Source organism: Cebidichthys violaceus, unplaced genomic scaffold (assembly GCF_023349555.1).
Source record: "Cebidichthys violaceus isolate CVI_PGR_0920_01 unplaced genomic scaffold, fCebVio1.0.p SCAF_29, whole genome shotgun sequence".
Classification (NCBI taxonomy): Eukaryota; Metazoa; Chordata; class Actinopteri; order Perciformes; family Stichaeidae; genus Cebidichthys; species Cebidichthys violaceus.
The window spans coordinates 925,497-942,148 of NW_027176472.1; the positions used below are offsets into that span (position 1 = coordinate 925,497).

The following is a 16,652-nucleotide window of genomic DNA, read 5'->3' on the forward strand; positions in this document are numbered from 1 at the left end:
TCATTCTTGTTTACGTTACAGTTAATTCACTTTACAATTAGTATTTGTGTTTTTTATATTTTATGTTAGTTTATCACTAGATGTATGTAAATGTTTGCACTAGTTTGCATGTCTGTATTTGTTGTGCATATATAACTTGAAATATATTTAAAATATACTTTATTTTGTATACACATGGTGCATAAATGTATTTGTTTACTTTACGGTGAAAGGATACTTATGTACATGTTTGACCTCATGAAATGCAAGAGCAAAAATTGTGATGAGTTTTAAGAATTACAGAATAAAATATAAACTTACTATACAAATATTGGTTGTATACATATATAGTACAATATATAATGTAAAATAAATAGTATGGATAAACATTGGTGAGGTGAGTAAAAACAATGTATGCACATTGCTTCTGCTGGTGTTTAGTGGACTGTAGTAATAAAGTGATAACTTACGTATTAATAATAAAGGTGCTTTTTATTTTTTTATTGTGTAATTGTCTGTGTTTTGTATATTATTGCTTGTTGAGATGTGTATTTGTGTTCAGGCCCAATTATGAAGCATCGCAAACTAACTCTAAAGCTATAAATGCTGTCGTATGTAGCATTTGTTGTTTATAAAAATAAACGTGAAATAAGAGTAAAAAAGTAAACAAAACATAGTTCATTGCATAACCAGGAAGCAGCACTTTATTGGACAATAATGATTATACATCATGAAGAGTAACAGTAGACGGAGTCTAACAAATGTGATGGAACATCCAGGAACACACAATACCGCTGACAAACTGACATGATGCTGCGGTTTACTGAAATCTGATGTGAGAAGAGGAAGCAAAACTGAGAGGAGTGTATCCCATGTGAACAGAGCAGGAGACAATCTGTGTATCATCAACTGGAAAATTCAGACTCAAAGACTTATTGGTGAATCCTTAAATATTGGCTCAGTAAATTTCTGTCTGCTGCCTTCAGTTGCAGCCCCCGGCGTCAGAGATGTAACACTGCCCACTGTTATCGGCCATCTTTGAGTTTAACTCAGGTTCTCTGTTATCACGACGCTCGCTGTTAACTAGGTTACATCAATGTGGTGCAGAAGTTCAGATCAAAACCCATCAACCACAGTCCGGCACTGCCCAATCAATCACTGGAAACATGAAGTGACGAGTAATAAAAGAGCAGTAGAGACATGATTATAGATCAGTAGAGCCCCACTGTGAAGTACTTCATGGTGTTATATGTGACAGGCTGTACTTAAGAGATCCTCTTTCGTGAATCCAGAGATAACTGAGAGTGAAGCCAGGTAAACCCGAATAAAGACTAAGAAGAACCGAGTCTGTGATGCAGGACCACAGAACGACATACAACAACCTCCGATCAACGATCTCCTGACAGAGCAACGAGGGGAGCTTCTACGGAGACACGGAGCTGCAGTTACAAACAGACTTCAAGTCAGACAGGAAGTTTGTGCGTGTTTGTGTACAGGAAGGTAAAGCTAGTACATTCCCAGAGTTCACTGGGAATCTATCGTCGTCGTCAGCCAGGAAGTAAACAGGAAGTGGGAGGAGTCTAGTGCTGCGTCCACTTGATGCTCTTCAGATCGATGCCTTCTTGAACCATCTCCCACAGAGGACTGAGACAGAGACAGAGAGACAAAGAGACAGAGAGTGAGTGAGAGAGAGAGAGACAGCGAGAGAGAGAGAGAGAGAGACAGAGAGAGAGAGAGAGAGAGAGAGAGAGAGAGAGAGAGAGAGAGGTTATTGGGCAGTTCCCATAACTCCATTACCATTTATAACACATTACAGACAATACTGCCACGGATAAAATGACGCACCAGTTTAATTCTGATTTATTACAACTTGGGTCTTATTTTTATAGCTTAGTCTATCTTCATTTCTATCAATATTAACAATATTTTACCCACCAAGAAAATATCTGAGATCTGGGGACACATTACTAACAGAATTCATGGACAAAGATAGAGAAATAAGATCTGAATGATGGATCCAGCTGAACTCACCTCATCTCTCGGAGCCGGGTGACCTGTATGATACATTTCTCTGCTGTGTAGTCCACCTCTGCTTCTGTGGTGAACCTGCCAATACCAAACCTAACACACACACACACACACACACACACACACACACACACACACACACACACACACAAACAGGTTTACTTTAACCTACATGTGATTCAACTGAAGTCAAGCCAGATGACAGAAAGGCTGCAGAGAATCATCTCCAGCTGCTGATGTTCAGACAGATGTTTCAGTCAGTGTTTCAAGTTAAACTTGATCACAATCAACGGGATTAAAGTGAGGAAGTCAGTGTTTGCACCTGATGGACGAGTGAGCGAGGTCTTCATCCGTTCCGATGGCTCTGAGGACGTAGGACGGCTCCAGAGACGCTGACGTACACGCACTGTTGTGCACACAAAGCAACACTCATTCATCTTTTATATACAAGAAAAACAAAGTTGCTTCTCATCAAAATACACCGTGTGCATCCCTGAGGTCTAACAAACACGTTGAGAGAAAATTCCACTCCTCAGGAATCATTCGCAAAAGGGAATTTTTTTAAATATTTAAACTGTGCATTGTTTACATTTGTTTGCTAACTTGCAGTCAGTGGAATGTGGAATAACAGGCGGCAGGAATGTGAACTGTGTTGCCTGCACTAATGCATCCACATGAAACTGTTAAATGAACATATATAAAGATAGTTTGACTAAACGGCTCCAGTCATCAGGAGCACCGGCTCCAGATAAAGCTTCAGGCGTGTTTTTATTTTTATTTTAGTGTGTGTCTGACCTCCCAGATGACAGAGCGACATCCTTCAGCGCCATCAACAGACTCTCTCCCTCCACATACGCAAAGGACAAGTTGACACAGCCTGAAAAGAACACAAACACTCAGATGAGTCCATCTGCCTCGTCTGCTGGAGTAAAACGTTAACACAGAACACCAACAGAAACCTCTTTACATGAAGCATGTTAGAGCACCTCTGTGTGTGTGTGTGTGTGTGTGTGTGTGTGTGTGTACCAGCGTAGCGTTGTTCTGCATCTCCGTTCATGATGACGTCAGGAAGCTCAGACGTGATCTTATGGACCAGACGATTAGCCAGCATGGACACTCTGCGATGATCATACTGCACGCACGCACGCACACACACGCACGCACACACACACACACACACACACACACACACACACACACACACACACACACACACACACACACACACACACACACACTTTGAGTCCCAGGATGTTTGGACGTGTTTGTTGACTCTCAGGGTGTTCTGGTGCGTTCGTTTTTTTTTTTTACCTCCATCTCCTGCTGCGCGATGCTGCAGGCGGCTCCCAGCCCGACAGCCAGCGGGGTGGGCACGGTGCCGGAGCGCAGCCCCCTCTCCTGCCCGCCCCCGTTCTGCAGCGGCTCCATGCGCACTCGTGGCCGGCGACGCACGTACAAAGCACCCACACCTGTACGCACACACACACACACACACAGGTCTAGATCAGAAAACCCCATGTGATAGTGTACAAACTGATGTTGGGTTGCATTGTGTCTTCTAACGTAACGCTACTCCATCACAGCAATGGATTCCTTGCAAATGAAGCAAACACATTTCCTCTTGACTTCTGTTTATATCGACACGCGGAGTGAGTCCTCCTCACCGTGTTTCTACGGTGGCCCAGAACGGACAACCCAAACACCGGCTCTATGGAATCTGTTGGTTGCAATCTGCAACCTCGCCGCTAGATGGCGCCAAATGCTAAACACTGGCCCTTAAAGCTGCTTTCTTCACTTTTAAACGCTATTTCAGCTTTCAGTATTTGCATTTCAATTGCAACTTTGACTGTTTCAGGTTCTATTTCACGTTTCTTTCAGAAAACAAGTTGTACGCAATTTGAAAAGCACTCTTAACAGCCACATGTGTGCAACGTGTTGCTTATAAACTGCCTCATCTTGTCTAATGAGCTAACAGTCTCGATAGCATCTACGGTGATGCTACGGCTAACCTTTAGGTCCGTAGACCTTGTGGCCGCTGATGGACATCAGGTCAACCTTCCAGTCCGTGACGTTGACGGGAATCTTTCCGACAGCCTGAGCGGCGTCAGTGTGGAGGAAGACTCCCTTAGAGCGACAAATCTGACCTGTGGACAGGAAGAGTAAAGAGATCAATCAATAGCTTTGATCGGAACACTAAATCAGAGAAACACAGTGGACATGGTTCAGAAATAAGAAGCCTGTTAATGGAGTTTAGCGAAGAGGTTTAACGGCTAAAATAGTTCACTTTAAATCACCGAACAACAACAAAGAGGTAGATAAACTAGGACAAAGCATTAAGAATAGGTGAGATAACGACAGTGACGTTGAGTGGTGAAACCCTCAGCTACAATACTTTAATATAATATGACGAACACATTGCTAGTACTGGGCAGATGAAATTGTAACGTTATAACAAAAATCGTGATGCCATGTTTACCAATCTCCTTGATGGGCTGCTTGACTCCGATCTCGTTGTTGACGGTCATCACCGACAACAGAGAGGTGTCGGGACGGATCGAGGCCTCCAACAGCTACACACACACACACACACACACACAGTGTTAATACACACAACGACTTCTGATCTGAATGCGTTCACTCTGTACGTTCGGAGCGTGTGTACCTCCAGGTCCACCAGTCCGTTGGACTGGACGGGCAGGTAGGTGATACTGAATCCTTCGGACTCCAGAACTCGACACGAGTCCAGCACACACTTGTGCTCCGTCTGCGTGGTGATCACGTGGCGCTTCTTCGTCTTGTAGAACCGGGCCACGCCCTGCAGGAGAGACGGGGTCAAGACTGAGATCACAGAACGGGGTTCTAACTCCGGGATGTGGTTTTATTTTTCTGTAGTTTCCCCGTGTTCTCACTGTGTTCTCACAGAGTTCTCACAGAGTTGTCACAGAGTTCTCACTGCGTTCTCACTGAGTTCTTACTGTGTTCTCACTGAGTTCTCACTGAGTTCTCACCGTGTTCTCACAGCGTTCTCACTGTGTTCTCACTGAGTTCTCACAGTGTTCTCACTGTTTTCTCACTGAGTTCTTACTGTGTTCTCACTGCATTCTCACTGTGTTCTCACTGCATTCTCACTGTGTTCTCACTGCGTTCTCACTGAGTTCTCACAGCGTTCTCACTGTTTTCTCACCGAGTTCTCACTGAGTTCTCACTGCGTTCTCACTGCGTTCTTACTGTGTTCTCACTGTGTTTTCCTTCTGTTCTCACTGCGTTCTCACTGAGTTCTCACAGCGTTCTCACTGTTTTCTCACTGAGTTCTTACTGTGTTCTCACTGCATTCTCACTGTGTTCTCACTGCATTCTCACTGTGTTCTCACTGCGTTCTCACTGAGTTCTCACAGCGTTCTCACTGTTTTCTCACCGAGTTCTCACTGCGTTCTCACTGTGTTCTCACTGCGTTCTTACTGTGTTCTCACTGCGTTTTCCTTCTGTTCTCACTGCGTTCTCACTGAGTTCTCACAGCGTTCTCACTGTGTTCTCACTGTGTTCTCACTGTTTTCTCACTGAGTTCTCACTGCGTTCTCACTGAGTTCTTACTGTGTTCTCACTGAGTTCTTACTGTGTTCTCACTGTGTTCTCACTGCGTTCTCACTGAGTTCTCACAGCGTTCTCACTGTGTTCTCACTGTGTTCTTACTGTGTTCTCACTGTTTTCTCACTGTGTTCTCACTGCGTTTTCCTTCTGTTCTCACTGTGTTCTCACAGCGTTCTCACTGTGTTCTTACTGTGTTCTCCTTCTGTTCTTACTGCGTTCTGTGTTCTTACTGTGTTCTTACTGCGTTCTCACTGTGTTCTCCTTCTGTTCTCACTGCGTTCTCACTGTGTTCTCACTGCGTTTTCCTTACATTACATTACATTACAGTCATTTAGCAGACGCTTTTATCCAAAGCGACTTACGATAAGTGCATTCAACATTGGTAATCAAAAGAACTACTAGTCACCAGAAGTCATAAGTACATCTCCTTTTCCAAACAAGCATCTAAGAGCATGAAGCAGAGCATAACTCAGAGCCAAAGTACAGAAACAAGAAAAACAGTTAGTGCTATAAGTAATACGAATACAATAAGTGCAACAAGCTAGTATGAAAACATCCTTCTGTTCTCACTGCGTTCTCACTGTGTTCTCACAGCGTTCTTACTGTGTTCTTACTGTGTTCTTACTGTGTTCTCCTTCTGTTCTCACTGTGTTCTCCTTCTGTTCTCACTGTGTTCTCCTTCTGTTCTCACTGTGTTCTCCTTCTGTTCTCACTGTGTTCTCACTGTGTTCTCCTTCTGTTCTCACTGCGTTCTCACTGTGTTCTCACTGTGTTCTCCTTCTGTTCTCACTGCGTTCTCACTGTGTTCTCCTTCTGTTCTCACTGTGTTCTCCTTCTGTTCTCACTGCGTTCTCACTGTGTTCTCCTTCTGTTCTCACTGTGTTCTCACTGCGCTCTCACTGTGTTCTCACTGCGTTCTCACTGTGTTCTCCTTCTGTTCTCACTGTGTTCTCCTTCTGTTCTCACTGTGTTCTCACTGTGTTCTCCTTCTGTTCTCACTGCGTTCTCACTGCGCTCTCACTGTGTTCTCACTGCGTTCTCACTGTGTTCTCCTTCTGTTCTCACTAAGTTCTCACTGTGTTCTCACTGCGTTCTCCTTCTGTTCTCACTGCATTCTCACTGTGTTCTCACTGTGTTCTCACAGCGTTCTCACTGTGTTCTCACTGTGTTCTCCTTCTGTTCTCACTGAGTTCTCACTGTGTTCTCACTGAGTTCTCACTGTGTTCTCACTGCGTTCTCACTGCGTTCTCACTGCGTTCTCACTGTGTTCTTACTGTGTTCTTACTGTGTTCTCACTGTGTTCTCACTGTGTTCTCCTTCTGTTCTCACTGAGTTCTCCTTCTGTTCTCACTGAGTTCTCACTGTGTTCTCAAAAGAGACAACAGAGAGAAGATCGGCCGGTTGTTGGGACTGATTGTTAGCTCCAGCCCGCCTGGCTAGCATGTTAATAGTGAGAGGAAGAGGAGGAGGAGGTGTGATGAAGAGGAGGAGCAGAGTGAGACCTTGATGGCCATGTTGTTGGACTCGGTGGCTCCGCTGGTGAAGATGATCTCTCTGGGATCTGCTCCAATCAGATCAGCCACCTGCTGCTCAGAGAGAGAGAGAGAGAGAAACACACAGTCAGTGTCTCTCTCTCACATTCACATTCAATGAAATGAGTTGACATATAATTAGGCTTTTTTAAAAACCGTCTCTCTCTCTCTCTCTCTCTCTGTACAGACTGAGTGTCTCTCTACCTTCCTGGCCACCTCCATGGCGCTCTCGCTCTCCCAGCCGTAGGCGTGTGTTTTGGAGTGAGGGTTACCGTAGTAATTCACCTGGTAGGGCAACATGGCGTCCAGCACCCGGGGGTCCTACACACACACACACACACACACACACACACACACACACACACACACACACACACACACACACACAGGTGTAAGTGTAAAAGTGCCAGCACCTCTCTGACATCAGCTGGTACACATGGATGATCAGGGTTACCATGGGCGTGGTGGCCTGGAAGTCCATGTAGAGGGGGCGGGGCTCATCTTTCTCCAGTTCATGTTTCTTTATCAACTCTGCAGCAGAAACAACAACAACAGAAAGACAGTCAGCTGGTTCTAATCAGATCTGGATGATGCTGGACTGAAATACTGAGTCACATACTGAGTCATTCGTCAACTGACTCTCTAAAAGACGATTTACTTGACACAGCAGCTGGATTCTCGCGATGTCAGGAGATCAGGAGAGAACACAGGACAACGTACCAACCGAAAATCTACTTGTCAAGGCTTCAAGTCACGCATGGACCAACCAGCATCCTGTGAGGAGCTGCAGGCAGGTAGGGAGGTTAGCGCAGATCTTCTTCATTAAGAAGGGCAAAGAACTATGGAAGCCCATTTCTGACACTGTGATGAAAGAATAAAGATCCTGTACAAAGATCCCTTACATAATTATGACTTAGCATCTCATAATTAGTCATTATAATGAGATACTATCTCATTATAATGACTTACAGGATCTTCATTTTTTCATCTTAAGCACTTTATTAGCACTCATATCAGCGAACTACAATCTTTCGATCACTTTACTGTGTTTCACTACTGAGAGGTGTTCTGTTGAGTTTTAAATTCCTTATTAAGTGATGAATTAGTTGACAATTATGTTTCTGTCACTCTACTGTTATTATTAATGATAATAACTTTATGTATTGAGTGTAATTAGTTGTAATGCCCTCTTCTAATCTTACAAACGGTTCTTATGTCATAATTTAACGTCACTCGGGTTTATTGGTGTTAAGAAGTTTTCCGTCTCCGTGCTAAACTGCGTCACTTTTGGGATTAGCTTGATGCTAACTGCTCCTGTGGCTCCAATTAATCCGAGCATTTCAATTCTGCCGTTGTTACCTTTGGGCTGAGAGCTGGCGGCTCTTCCGTCAGAGCCCAGCCAGAGAGGAAGCCTCGACATCGGCCTCAGCAGCCGGGAGGAGACGGTCCTGCCCGGGGAAAGCATCTCTGGAAGTCTGTGGATTTTTTCAACTGGAGACACGCTGTGACCTCCAATAACAACAACACGCTGAACGCGAACACAACACCAGTTTTCACCGGTTTAAACCAGTTTAACCTGCTGGTTCCTGTGGAAGATAATAAAGAAGATACTTCCCTATTTCTGTATAAATGATACTATTGAGTTTCAGGTTTGGTTTGAGAAACGTTGCCGCCTGTTAGTTGGATCCAGATTATAGAATCACAGTCAAGGTTGTCATGCTAACAACGAAGAGTTCCGGTGATGACTTTCAAAATAAAATATTTCAATAAAATAGATTAGATTAGATTAGATAGGTATTTTATTAATTAATTAATAATATTATGTTTGCTAGAGAAGCATTTTAGGTACAGGTAAAGCCAAGCAATACAAATCACAGAGTAAAACAATTTGTTTTAAATATAAAAATGCACAATATATACAATAAAATAGAATAATATTAAATTAACTAACTAAACAATAGTGCAAAGATTCTACAAACAAGCAACAACAGTGCAACGGTGTTATAGTCGTGTAAATGATTTGGTCAAAGGTGACTTATTGTAAAGATTTATTAATGAGTCTCATCGTTTTCTTTCACGAAAGTTAAACAAATTTAAATGTTTAAATATTTTTAGGTTAATACTAAAAAGCAATGTATGTTTTTTAATTAAAATGAAAACATTTTTTTTACTTATTCTATTTTATTTTGTTGTTCTGTGGCCTCTCAAGCAGCATTTCCTGTGTCTCTCCGCAACTTGACGCAACGCGGTGTCGCTGCTGTTTCGCTGTTGCACAAGAAACGGAAACAGGGGGGCGGAACTTCCTTTAACCAGACTTGAGCTCTCATTGGTCGATATCTGTTGTTTTGGACAGAACCCTCTGGTTTTGAGCAGATTCTGGTGCTTTTAGTCTGTGCCGTGATTGGTTAAAGCCGGGAGTTTATGAAACGTGGGTTCAGCTATGGTTCAGGTGAACGCCACACAGTCTAGAAATGAATGATTAACAATGATGAACTTGGCACAGTTGTCAAAACACTGTGCTATTTTCAAATTATTGTGGCCTTACCCAGTGATGGCCTGATGACCAAAGAGGATTAAAATATTCTTCTAATGGTTTGTATTATTACTCCCAAGCACATTAATCAGCATGCTCATTGTGTAAATCCTCACATGCAAAGTATTGCATCCAAACCATCCATGATTTTGAGACCTCGTCACAGTTTATATTCCTTATAAATCATTGTGTTCTGCTGACTCTCACATTAGTTTGTTCTTTAATCCAACACGTAATCCCTCAATCTCCCTCTAGATGTGAGAATGTGCACCTCACGTACAACGTAATCTGCTTTTATACCTCGACACTTTTACTGTATTTTAACCTCATATAAAGTTATTGTTCTCACACTAAAGATGCATTTCTTGTTGCTATCGCACGCAATCGAAATGTATGAGTACAAAAACCTTTTTAAATGACTCAGATATACAGTGCGTCTTGGTGATTAGTTCCGCTGCTTTTCAATTGTATTGCGTAACATGTCACATGTCACATGTTCCTCCGCATGCTCACTCTGTAATTCACATGCAACTTATCTCAAACCAACCGTCAACCTTTGAAAACATACATGTCTTCAGTAAAGATGAAGAAGTATATCAGTAACTACTTACTATGCTTTATCAGCTGGGTAGCTTGTGAATCTTAATCTATCACAACGCATCCTCATTTATTTGCTGATCATATTTTGTACTATTAATCTGAATCTGCAAAATAATACAATATATTCATTTTTATATATAACATAGCACAAATAGTAGTTTGCTTACTGCAGCTGCCCTTACAAAGTACGTAATGTTTCGTGCAGTTTGCATTCATTTTGGACAACCTAGTTCGTCATAACATTGCACCTTGAACTTTGACTCTCTTGCATATATAACTGCTGTGCAAAGGATTGTGGGTCACAATAGCCAGAAAAACAGGCTGACTTGCATCCTTTAAAAAGTGACTTGATGTTATAGAACATCCAGGTATTTTTGGCATCCTGCTCTTCACATACTATGTATTGGGACATACTAAATATTTTTCTGGCATACTTAATAGTATGGTAGTATGACTACTGGAACGCACAGTTAATCTCAGACCCACTGAGATTCACATACATTAAAACGATTGTTGCCAACCGCCATTTAAACCCCAAAAGTGGGCACAGCAGTTTTAAAGAGAAACGTATTAAGCGAAAAGAAACCACACAAAAAAGTATTTCATTCATGTATTTAGTTATTTTCCAACATGATCTCCTGCAGCTGCCTTCCAGTCCAAGTGGTGGCGGTAACGCACCTCTTTGACAACCGTCATATCAAACACCAAAGAAGAAGAAGAAAGAATTAGCATCTGCATCCGGGCTGTTTGTTTGTGGTAGCCATGCCCATTTAATTAGCAAGCTAGTTTATTTTAAACAATACATTTATTTTCGTAGTTAACCTGGGAAAGAAAAGACGGCGGATGTCCCTTTAAAGGTGAGGCTTTCAGTCTCAGTATAGTTTTATTCTAAACGACGTAAACTGAGAGTGTTGTTCAAAGCTAACAAGCTAACATGTTAGCGTACCAACTGTCAGTTGATCAGCTCTGTGGTATTTACAACGCTTTTTAAACCACATACATCGTCTGTAGTGATCGTGATGGTTACATCGTTCTGTTATAGGCGATGACTTTGTTGTGACATTGCATACGTCTGATTTGTTTTTAACGCAGCAACCGCACTGATGGCACGTTACGTAGTGTGTTACCTAGTGGTGGAATGTAACGTTAACTGATGTAAAGTACATGTAACGTTAACTGTCGTCAAGTACACGTAGTGTGTTACCCAGTGGTGGAATGTAACGTTAACTGTCGTAAAGTACATGTAACGTTAACTGTCGTCAAGTACACGTAGTGTGTTACCCAGTGGTGGAATGTAACGTTAACTGTCGTAAAGTACATGTAACGTTAACTGTCGTCAAGTACACGTAGTGTGTTACCCAGTGGTGGAATGTAACGTTAACTGTCGTAAAGTACATGTAACGTTAACTGTCGTCAAGTACACGTAGTGTGTTACCCAGTGGTGGAATGTAACGTTAACTGTCGTAAAGTACTTCTTCTACCACTCATGTTATTTAATATAGCTATAACTATTTAACATGACAAGGATAAACCTAGTTAACTTTGCTAAGTTCATTAATTACTTCACATGTAGGGCCTTGGGCATCCTTTGTTGTCACTATGTGGAGCTGTGTCTCTATGTAGTGAGCTAGAGACCGGAGAGTCTCTTACTGTCCCTATGTGGACTCCATACTGTCTCCTCTAATATGTACACACTGTCATGAACAAAGGTCGACTGTGTTTACAGCCATATGTTTTAATGTATGGTAGTTAACCTACTAGTACTCTACTATTGCACAACATGTTTCAGTCTTTCTTCATTCTTTTAAAAAACATCTTTATATGGGCCCAGGACAAACACACTATTGTCCCTCCATATACTGTACTGTATACAGAGGCAGTAAAAGTCTCTCTTATCGTAATCACTAAACCCTTAACTGCAGCACGTCATGATAATGATCCGGTGAACATAATGTATATCTATAATAATGTACTTATTTTTGTTTTGTTGTTGTAGATTTGCATCATATTTAATCTTCAGGTCAGTTAAACAAAAGGTTGTCTCCACACAAGAGAGAACCATGTTTAGATTGCATATAATAACATAACACGAGAATCAAGCCTTCTAAATCATGTAAGTTATGCTAGCTAGCTGGTTTTTGTGGCCGTTAACATTTCGGATGACTTCACAGGCGACACCATGCTCCAGGAGACCGCAGCAGCAGCCGAAGACCGACGCGTTTGACCGAAAGGGCCGCCGCCGCCACCGCCGCTGTCATCATGGGAACGACGACGAGCGAGCCGTGCATCTACGACAAGCTGTCGGAGAGCATCGACATCCTCCGGCAGTCGGGCTACCGCTACGGCATGTCGGAGAGGGAGATCGAGAGGTTCATCAAGCAGGTGCTGGAGACCAACGAGCCCCGGAGAGAGCCGCCACAGTTCCCCATCCTGAGGGCCACCATCAAGGTGAATATCACTCAGCTAGAACCTCTGGTTGACAGAAAACATAATCGCTGAAGGCCTTCAAAAGCACATGATAAATATGAGGATTTAGTTGCGTTTTATGCCTTTGTTATTGTTGTTAAATTCTTCTTACTTTTAGTGTTTTAGTGTTAAGTTCTTCTTTGTGTTTGCACTGTTGAAATACTCTTTGTCGTACTATTCGTCCACTGCAGCTAATTTACTTTCTTGCTGTAAAACGAATCGCTCGCCGGCCGTGGAGTACACGGAGCACACCGGCTTATTTACGCTTTGAGGTCGGACACAAGCCGTCAGCGTCGATGACGTCCCCCCCCCGTTTTGTCTCTGCAGTTCGTGGTGGCGGTGGGCTTCCTGCTGGTGGTGGTGCTGGCCTTCACGTACCCTCAGAGCGGCCCCCAGCTGGGTCTGGTCAACCTGGGCTGTTACAACTGGTCGTCCCCCCTCAGCCACGTCCGCCTGCTGTCCTTACCCATCGCCAAGAAGTACAACCTGCAAGGTCTGACGCATGAACACACACACACACACACACACACACACACACACACACACACACACACACACACACACACACACACACACACACACACACACAGTTTTTAATGAGGTATCTAAAGGGTTTGTTTACGTGTGTGTGTTTATGCTGCAGGTTTCCATGAGTGGTGGAGTGCCGGCTCTCTCAGGCAGAATCTGGTCAACTGTTCGGGCTGTGCAGAGATCTCCTCGGTGCTGGAGGTCCCGGAGAGCCTCAGAGGGACGGTGACGCTGCGACGGGGGCCGCAGCTCGTCCTGCTAAAGGTCTCGACTTGAAAGTTTGAAATGTCTTTCCTCTGGGTTGTCGTGATGAGCAGCAATGTGTGATAAATGCCCCCCTCCCATCTAACCATTCCTGTTATTACTGGTTATACTGGTCTCTGCAGGGTGGGGAGTCCCTCAGTGTGCAGCGGCAGCAGCTCGAGGAGCTCTACTTGGCCCACTCAGGCTCCATGTCCATTCTGCTGGAGGAGGACGACGGTCTGCCCAACCATCATCTGGGCCTCCCGCAAGGACCCGCCAACTTCACTCTGCTCTGGTACACGTGTTTCTGTTCAAAGTGGAGGTCTTCACTGGTCCACTTCGGTCCTGAGGAACCCAGACCTGCATCATGGTCACAGTGGGACAATATTTCAGGAAGCTCAGTAGTACATGCTAAAGATGTATATAATGACTGCTGTTGTGTTGGCGGTGCAGGAGGTTCAGCTCTGGGACCAGGGAGAAGGTGCTGAGGTGGCTCTTCCCGAAGGCGGAGCTCTGCCCCCTGCTGGACAGTGCCGGGACCATCGTGCAGCGCTGCCTGGTCACCCACAGCACAAACTCCCAGAGTAAAGTGAGTTCACGTGTGCCGACGTCAACACACACACACACACACCTAGTGGTTATGAGGGATGAGTGAAAGGGATTTCTTTTTCAGGAAAATGTAAAATAATAAACCTTTTAACAATCCGTCACTCGCCTCAGATGAACCCGCGGCTCTAACTCCTGACTTGCTGTGCTGTGTTTCAGGGCGTCGGGGTGTTTGGCTGGCTGGTGGTGGGCGAGGGGCTTCCAACGGTTCGAGTTCTGCCCGTTCAACGCTGCCAGAAACACTGCAGCTCCTTCAACCTGTGGCTGACGCCCGGAGACATGGGTAACGCCTGCTTCACCTGTTTGTAATCCACAGAATAGAAAACATCCTACAAGAAAACCACAGCAGATAGATTTTTATACATATAACTATATTTCCCAATAAGTAAGTTGCGTTGACGGCTGTTCTCTTTAAACCTCCTGTAGTCTACGCTGACACTCGGTACTGGCAGATGGAGCTGTTCCCGGGCCGAGGCCAGAACATCATCTGCGACGGATCGGCCTTTTAAACTTCAGGTGGCGTGGAGGAGGACAGAGTTCAGGACGTGCAGGTCGGCTGTGAATGTAGAATTTCGGAGCTTGCCGGCCTTTCTGTGGCCCCGCCCACTGATGCCTTACAACTCTCCGGTCTTCTTCTTTTCTTTTTTTTTTTCCTGACGCCGCCGTCCGTCATAAACGATCCTCCCAGCGCTCCTCAAAGAACTGGATACCAGTGCACACGTGACTTCGGTTTGAACTAAAGGGATCTCCAGCAGGTTTCGAGGACTGAGAAATGAGTCGATGGACTTTGTTCTTGTGTAATTTAAACTCTCTGCAGCAGCTTCGATGTCCTGGATGTGCTGTGCTCGTGCCATAGCTTCAAGCAGATCTCTAGCAATTAAAAACTACTCATCAAACCTCTGGGTGTGTCTCTCTTTCAGAAGGTACTGGAGCACTGTGTAGTGTTCCGCATCGCACTGGATCCAGACCTCCGAGTCTCTGCTGTTGTGCTCATATCCATTATGACGTTATGTTGATTCAACTGTTTGATCATTTCTGCTGTCGAAGTTTATTCTAATGTTTTGTCCATCCATGTGTACCACTGATACCAATTTATGAATGATCTTATCTATTTCCTCCATGACACCTGGTAGGATCTATATTCTGAATTGGATTATTTGGATGTAGTAAACCGGACAAACATTCTGCTGGATTGAGACACTAGAGTAACGGGTTGAATTTGAGTCCCTGGAGAGTTGTAGTCAGTCTCAAGAGATAGTTAATAATAATAATGAATATAATTTGGTTTATTTCTAAATCATAAACAAGCCCACAGGATGAAGGTAAATAAAGTACAAAACATCAGAGGACGCTGAATGCTTTGGTTTTGGACGTATTGTTAATTAGATAATTATGTCACAAACAGATCAGAATGTGTTGAGTTGTTTTAAAGTCAGACCTGTTGGAAGCAGCTGATCAGAGAACAGCTGATCAGAGAACAGCTGACTAAGACCTGATGGCAGAAGAACCTGGAACATGTTGGAGCAGCAGCGAGTAAATCAACTTCAACCTAAATGTCAGTTAAATCCATTGAGAATATCAAATATTGATTAGTGCAGCTTCAAACATTAAAACTTAATTATATAAACGTGACTAAAATCTTTATTAGTCTCAACATGAATAATGTACCAACAGTACAAAGTACAATAGAAACTCAATTTTAAATTGAGAGATTATAAACCTTTAAAATTCAGTTATTGTTTGAAAACAGATAAATAAAATGAATTGGGAAGTTTATTGGTGTTTTTAGAAAGTTTTGAGTTTGTTTATGAAGTATTTACATACAAATTGAATACATTTGTATGTAAATACTTTAATATAATTTAACAAAGTATTGCATTATTCCGGTGGCACACTGCAGCTCATCAGGCCGCTGATTCTACAATCATCAGACTTGTAAACCTGCAAAGCAGCGGTTCAGCTCGTACAGAACTTTAAGAATTATGAAGGAAGGCATCTGGAATATGCATCTGGCCTTTACAGCAATATCATTCCGTAATATTCAGTAATATCTACTCAAAACGTACTTTTAAAAAAATGTATGCAAAGAAAGCTGATAACTGATAAATAGTGCAGATATTAAACCATCCTGAATGCAGTAAATAGAAAGTCAGTTTTCTAACAAATATTCTCTCCCCTTACAATAATCTGTGCGCTGATTTCAACATCAATAATTAATAAACACATATGTGACCCCAGTGTGCTTCATGAGGAGCAGGTGTAACTTATGACTGAGCGTTAAGTGCAGTGGGAGCGCTTTAAACCGTAATAAGAAGGTAGAAGTGACAAAGTCACACACAGAGACAGAGAGACTGTTGCAGTCTGAGGGAAAAGTGCAAAGCCTAATATTTGGGTTAAAAGGATCATTTCACCCAAAAATACATAAAGAAATCTCTCTATTCTCGTCGTACAGAGAGCTGCAGGGACGACCCGGAAGTTAGCGTCACACCGGTTCCCTCAACAAAAAGCAAACGGGGTTTTTCTATTGGATTTCGGATTATGTGGAAAAC

General features: G+C 43.2%; 3 protein-coding genes across 3 annotated transcripts in view; 1 reads left to right on the top strand and 2 right to left on the bottom strand.

Moving 5' to 3' along the window:
• Window positions 1–656: 656 nt before the first annotated feature.
• Window positions 657–8,830, bottom strand: nfs1 (NFS1 cysteine desulfurase). Its single transcript, XM_068721969.1, has 13 exons — window positions 8,487–8,830; window positions 7,582–7,658; window positions 7,332–7,448; window positions 7,098–7,181; window positions 4,670–4,822; window positions 4,484–4,577; window positions 4,017–4,151; window positions 3,319–3,476; window positions 3,034–3,139; window positions 2,803–2,884; window positions 2,330–2,413; window positions 2,011–2,100; window positions 657–1,623 (listed from the first exon to the last, which is right to left on the bottom strand). Exons 1-13 carry the CDS (start codon window positions 8,590–8,592, stop codon window positions 1,560–1,562), a joined length of 1,350 nt encoding a protein of 449 aa, XP_068578070.1. The 5' UTR covers window positions 8,593–8,830; the 3' UTR covers window positions 657–1,559.
• Window positions 8,831–10,983: 2,153 nt separating this feature from the next.
• Window positions 10,984–14,999, top strand: cunh6orf89 (chromosome unknown C6orf89 homolog). Its single transcript, XM_068721970.1, has 8 exons — window positions 10,984–11,117; window positions 12,432–12,708; window positions 13,054–13,219; window positions 13,370–13,518; window positions 13,641–13,792; window positions 13,951–14,086; window positions 14,263–14,386; window positions 14,530–14,999. Exons 2-8 carry the CDS (start codon window positions 12,520–12,522, stop codon window positions 14,610–14,612), a joined length of 999 nt encoding a protein of 332 aa, XP_068578071.1. The 5' UTR covers window positions 10,984–11,117; window positions 12,432–12,519; the 3' UTR covers window positions 14,613–14,999.
• Window positions 15,000–15,376: 377 nt separating this feature from the next.
• Window positions 15,377–16,652, bottom strand: part of dram2b (DNA-damage regulated autophagy modulator 2b) — a 5,476-nt gene continuing 4,200 nt past the window's right edge. Inside the window, exon 8 of the mRNA XM_068721971.1 lies at window positions 15,377–16,652. This exon is cut by the window's right edge and continues 772 nt beyond it. The gene's annotated coding sequence lies outside the window, so the exon portion shown is untranslated.